The sequence below is a fragment of the Geospiza fortis genome, unplaced genomic scaffold (genome assembly GCF_000277835.1).
Source record: "Geospiza fortis unplaced genomic scaffold, GeoFor_1.0 scaffold450, whole genome shotgun sequence".
NCBI lineage: Eukaryota > Metazoa > Chordata > Aves > Passeriformes > Thraupidae > Geospiza > Geospiza fortis.
In genome coordinates this window covers 1,006,789-1,012,561 of record NW_005054416.1, presented here as the reverse complement: position 1 = coordinate 1,012,561, position 5,773 = coordinate 1,006,789, and the positions used below count along the sequence as shown (strand labels likewise).

At 48.9% G+C, this 5,773-nt stretch overlaps 1 protein-coding gene and 1 long non-coding RNA gene across 2 annotated transcripts in view; one reads left to right on the top strand and one right to left on the bottom strand.

Moving 5' to 3' along the window:
* LOC115948492 (epidermal growth factor receptor kinase substrate 8-like protein 2) overlaps positions 1 to 750 on the bottom strand; it is a 3,488-nt gene extending 2,738 nt beyond the window's left edge. The window contains exons 1-2 of the mRNA XM_031061487.1: positions 567 to 750; positions 4 to 161 (exon numbers count right to left, since the gene is read on the bottom strand). Of these exons, the coding sequence (XP_030917347.1) occupies positions 4 to 161; positions 567 to 736 (328 nt within the window). The 5' untranslated portion in view covers positions 737 to 750. The remainder of the gene's footprint in view (positions 1 to 3; positions 162 to 566) is intronic.
* A 571-nt stretch (positions 751 to 1,321) lies between these two features.
* LOC115948507 lies at positions 1,322 to 4,486 on the top strand. The gene is made up of 3 exons (XR_004082326.1): positions 1,322 to 1,352; positions 2,605 to 2,789; positions 4,306 to 4,486. It is a non-coding gene; the product is annotated as an uncharacterized LOC115948507 (long non-coding RNA).
* The last annotated feature ends 1,287 nt before the right edge of the window (positions 4,487 to 5,773 follow it).

Below are 5,773 nucleotides of genomic sequence, written 5' to 3'. Positions count from 1 at the left end.
AGCAGGAATTATCCAGAAAAACACTCACCTCCAGCTGGTTTTTCTCCACCGTGATCTTGCTGTACACTCTGTTTCCCTCATCACCACACACCTTCTTCAGCTCCTCTCTGTTGAGGGAGAAGAGCTGAGCTCCGGTGAGGATGCCCAGGTGTTCCACGGTCCTGGGGAGACACAAAGTGGGAGATGATGGTTGTGCTGCACGTGGCCTCGTGCCAGAGGTGAGGAGTGGGAGATGGGAGGCTGGGAGCTGCTCTGGGGTCGTATCACAGGGCCCTGGGGCTGTGCCAGGCTGGCAGCTGTGATTCCAGTGGCATTTCAGGCCGTGGGTTTAGTTAGTTGATTATTTTTCTCCAAGAAAACATTTCTAAGAAAGAAAGGGAGTGAGTTTGGGCTCTGAACATCCTGGTTATAGAGCCTGGATTTAATAGGGTTGAAATCTGATTTACAACACAGGCTCTGTAGGTAAATCCCAGTGACTTGTCCCAGGTGAGATGGTGCCAGCAGCCTCCCCAGCTCCTTCTCCAGGGAAGGACGAGCGTTTCATGTGGCAGTAGAGCAAATCTTACTCTTTGCTGAATGACTTGGCCTCCAGCCAGGCTTTGACTTCTTCAGTGCTGGATTCAAAGGTGAGGGGCACAAAAACTTGCTGAGGCTTTTCCACTTTGAAATTCCTGTGTGGAGGCTGAATTTTATTGTTTGTGATCTTCTTTAGCAGCTCGTCGTTCAGCTCATCCATTTGGTGAATAAGTTCTGCAGAAACAGGTAGGGAATGAAATCAAATCTTCAGTCAAAAATCCCATTAAATGTGTTGGTGGGGAAATTGTAAGGAAAACAGGGATGTGGTTCAGCATTTTTATTAAGTCTGTAAATACAGCCAAGGAGAGGGTTTACTTTTGTATTTTAGTCTAAAAAACAAGCTTAGATGCTCTGTTGGAGCAATAGGGCGAGTGATGACATTTGGACCTTCAGAATACCATCAGGAACAAATGTGTACAGGGAGATCTCTGTGGTTTGGAGGCTGGAGGGCCCTAGAGGGAAGTGGGGGATCTCCCCTTTCCCCCCAAACCAAGAGTCTCCCTTCAGCTTTTGAAACCTCACTTGGAGAAATTGTGATTTCTGCAGTTCTTCTGCAGGATGAAGGAGAGGAGGGATCACAGAATCCCAGCTGAGGGATCTAAAAAGCTGCTTTATGGTTTCTTGCAGTGTGACTGGGGAGAGAACCTCACTTTCACCTGTTTTGTGGACAAATTTACAGTGGGACCAGTTGTTTCTCATGTTTCTAACAAACCCTCTTCCTCCTGCCCCATTCAAAGGACATAAAACCCCTCAACACCCACCAGCTCCTGCTCCAGGTGTGCTCAGGGGTGTAAACAGATCTGTCAGAGTCTTTCATCCCAGTGGTGCTCTCAAGTGGTGACAAGGGACAGGGTCCCATTCCCTGAGGGCTGGTCTGGGTGTTGGGGTTCTGCTTCAGTTTGTCATCTTCCTGGGTTTGAGTTATTTAGTTCCCTTTGGGCTGGTGAAATAAGGGAACTGCCCTGCAAACTTCACAGCAAGAGGGGAAACTCCCAGCCCCTGTGAGGCAGCAGAGGTTGGGGGGATGGACTCGGTGTTTCCGAGAACCGTGTTCCCATTTTCCTATGCCCCTGTGTTGCCATTTATTTTCCTCCCATCACCCCTTGGCTGGTGTGGAAGGACAGATCTATGAGGATCTACAATTGGACTTCTCAGCCCTCTCTGCTACTTCTAGTCAGTGATTTGCTGATCCTAGAGCTCCAGGTTTTGCTCCACAGCAGAACAGAAGCGGCAGGAAGCACAAACTGGGAGTGAGGAACACACTCATGGTGAGATGAGCTTGAAGGTCCCTGTGATTCTGGGAAAACTCCAGTGACACTTCATCCAGTGTCACTTTCCCCATGAAACTCCTGAGGACTGTGGAGAATAACTGGGTGTTATGAACAGATTGGTGTCCAGCAGGGGATGAGCAGGGCAGGACAGGGAGTTGTTGTCCTCCCTCCTCACCGTGGTTAGGATGGGGCCGATGTCTTTGAGCTAAGGAGGTGACACAGCCCAGCACAAGCAGACTGTGTCAGGCTGCTGTCCTGAGCTCTCTGCTGCCCCTGGGAAGGGGAGGGGACACACCTTTGCCAGGAGTGCTCAGGTACCTCCAGGATCTCATCCTTCAGCACCGAGAGCTCGTTGGCGTTTCACACAGTGAAATCGTAGCGGATTTTGGCAAATCTCCTGGGCACAGCCACTCCCTGGGCCTCAAAATTCCTGCAGGAGAGAAAAACTGGGGTTTTAGTGGAGGCCCATCTTATAACAGAACCAAATGTGGGTTCACTGGTGGAACAGGAGTGATGGTGGCTGGGAGTTTGCATTTGGAGGGGCAGAGTCCCTTTGCTCCTCTTTTGAGGAAGATTTTCAGCCCTTGTTTCAGTGAAATCCCTTGGGGCTGGGAACAAGCAAGCAAACCAAAGCTGTTGGGGTTTGATATGGGGCCTTCCTGGGGGGCTGTGAGGCAGCTCCTGGAAGGGTGGAAGGAAATGCTGCTTTAGGGCCTGAGGGGGCTGACACAGCAGGACCCAAAGGCTCTGATTGCAGGTGCCAGGAAAGATGAGGTGTGAAACCCTCCCTGTCCTGCCCAGTGGAAACAACTGCCCCAGATGCCACAGCAGGGAGCAGCTGGGGGAAGAGGAATTGAAAATCCAAGCAGGCAGAACCCGCTGGAAATCTGTGGGGTTTTTATCAGGCAATGCTGAGCTGAATTCTGCAAGTTCCCAGGAAAAGTGAGTTTGGATGTTTCTATGCTAAGATGTATTTGGGCACAGGGGAAGAGAAATGCATTTATGTGTTAGCTTGGGACACCAGAATATACGGTTTTCAAAGCTGAATTGGCTTTTTGTTTGAAGAGAGACAAAATGAATATGGTAGACTGTTGAAAATGGTGAAAAAGTGGAATGAAAGGTTCTTTTTTACCCAAACTGAAAAGTTTTGCTTTGTGTTGTTTTGTTTTGTGTTGCCTGGCTTAGGGAAATTTAGCAGATCTCATCTTTTTCTTCTCCAGTTGAGTGAAGTGCTATATTTTTAATAAAAAAACCATTTGCTGTATGGAAAAACAGTCTTGCCTTGTGAAAGGACAGGTAGGAACAATTTTAATGCACTTCCCAGGGATCTTTTTGCTTATGAAATGTAACCTGCACAGACACCTGATGCCATATTCTCAGGGGCTCAGGTTCTTCAGTTTAGGTCAAGCTGTTGTAACCCAGGGCAATCAGTGCTTCCAGCACTGCCAGCAGCTCTGCTTTTCCCTTTCTGACCTACTGGCTTTGGCCAGTGGTTTGAAATCCATGTACTGGGAAAGCTCAGTTCTTTGTGCACCTGGAAAACCTGGCTCTGGAAATGGAGCCCATTATGCTTAGTTTAAATTAATTTTCCTGCCCTCATTAGCTGTGTTAGGTAGTCAGAAGGAGGTTGAAACCACTAATTTAGTGCTGGATACCACAACGGTGGTTGCAGGGTTGTCTTTGGCTCACGTGCTCTGGGACAGCTCCTGGTCTGGTTACATCCCTGTGGAATATTTCAGTTGTAATTCCACAGTGGGGGAGAGTTTGGAGGAGTCAAACTGAATCCAGCAGGCCAGGGAGGGAGAGCTGCCTTTGCCCAGCAGTGCCCTGAAGGCCAAGAGAGGAAGGGAATCCCCACTTAGGTTGGAATTCCTTCTTCTGTGGCATTCCAGAAGGTAACTGGGTCAGGAGGGAGGAGTTTGGGGCTGGTGTGTGCTTTGTGTGCACTTGGACTGTGCAAGGGGACCTGTGCTGAAAGTTGTGCTCCTGCTGGGGCTCTCAGGGCCCTTCTCTGCAGCCAAGAGCTGTAAATAACTGCAGTGCTGAGGGGTGGCTCTTTGTGCTAATTTGGGGTCTCCTGGCTGGAAAACTTGTTCAGGCTGCTCTGAAAAGAGCAAGAGCACAGCAGGAAAAATGTCTGTCCCAGGGCTGTCATCCTGGCAGATTAACAATTCACTTGCAGGGTTTTTTTTCTGATGTGTTATCCATACGGAAAATTTGCTGTTGAGGGTGTGGAAGGTAGGTAAACAGGTCCTCTCCTCTCCTCTCCTCTCCTCTCCACCTTGGTAGAAGGCACCTGATAATTTCTGTTCCAAGATTCTATCCAGCTGTTCATGGTTTGCCTGCGCTGGGATAGGTGGAAATGTTTCCCCACGTGTGTTGTCTGCCAGTTGTTAAAAAGAAACTCCAATCTTCTTGTGTTAACTAAATCCTCCTTATTTTTCCCAACCTCACCAAGAAAACTGGAATTGGAGAAGAGAAACCATCCCAATTCTTTCCCTGCTCCACACGGCACCTGTACCACTTAATGTTCCTACCAGGGCTCAGTGCAGCAGAATCTTGGTGGCCACAGTTGGGAACTTTGCAAATTGGGAGCAAAGCTGAAGGGTTTGTCCACAAAGAGAAGCGGTGATTTATAAACCAAAGCAGAGTGATATTGCAGGGATTTGGGATTGTGATGGTCCCCAATCCATCATCTTTCTGTTCATTTTCTTTTGGATGCTGCAGCCTGCTGGGCTGGGGGAGCTGTTCCTTTGCATTTAATTTTCTGTATTCTGTTAATTCTCCATGGAAATCTGCTTTTAATAAAAAGGCTCTTGATGATGTCCCAGGTTCCTGGGATTCACAGGTGTGTGTTCAGACCAAGGAATGTTCTGAGTGGCAGAAGCTGCACCAATCTCCCAGGAATCTCAGTCTGGGTTTGTCTTTGCTCCCAGTTCTCCTGTTTGGGGTGCCGTGCAGCCCTGCCCTGTGGATCTCCTACAAGAGTTTTGGGGTTAAAAAGGTTCTTTCCTATTCTGCAGTTTTTCTCTAGAACTTGATTAAAAGAATAATGTGATCTTGATGTGATCTTAATTGGTTCATTTGCATTGATTAATTAAAGCAGATCATTGAGAAGGGGCTTGAGCACCTCTTGGTTGGAGCTGGCAGTTCTTTATTGTCTCTTCATTCTTTGAATTTATTTTAATTATTTCTTAAGCAATTACTACAGTTAAGATACACAGTGAGGAGAGCAGCATCGCTGCCCAGCTGGATTGGGAAATCCAAGTGCAATTCCTTGGAGAGATTGAGGGGATGGGGAGCTGAGCCTCAGGCTGGGTTTTGGCAGCAGGAACTCGGTGAGGAGGGGAGAGGGGAGATCCCCCAAAGTTGGTTAAAGCCAATTCTGCTGGGTTTGGGTGCTCCCACCCCAAAAAAGGATCCTGGTTAAAGGGGACTTGAGGAAGCAGCGGGGTGTGCTGGGGGGGCTGTGCTGGAACCCCCAACCCCTGCCAGGGATGCTGGGCAGTGCCAGGTTCACAGGGACACTACGGAGGGGCTGTGCTGGGATCCCCAAATTCCAACCAGGAATGCTGGGCCCTGCCAGACCTTTGGGACACTGCCTGATCCAGAGAGATTTCCCATTTTGTTTTCTCGTGCTCAGCACCTGGCATTCCACTGGAGTCCCACAGGCTGGAAATGCCACGCGAACAGCTGGAATCGCAGCCGATCACACAGAAGCCAGTCCGGGAGAGGAAATGAGCTGTTCCACAGATGGATTTTTCCCAATGTGTTTTAATTTAAAGCAGAACATCGCCGGCCCCTCCCACCTACTTCGAGCCCATAGCCTTTATTTTTGGGGTTTCTCTATGAGAATTATCTGCCTACGCTGGATAAAACTTTCCGAAAATATTCCTGCGGCGCTGCGGGGACCGGCGGGGTTCGGA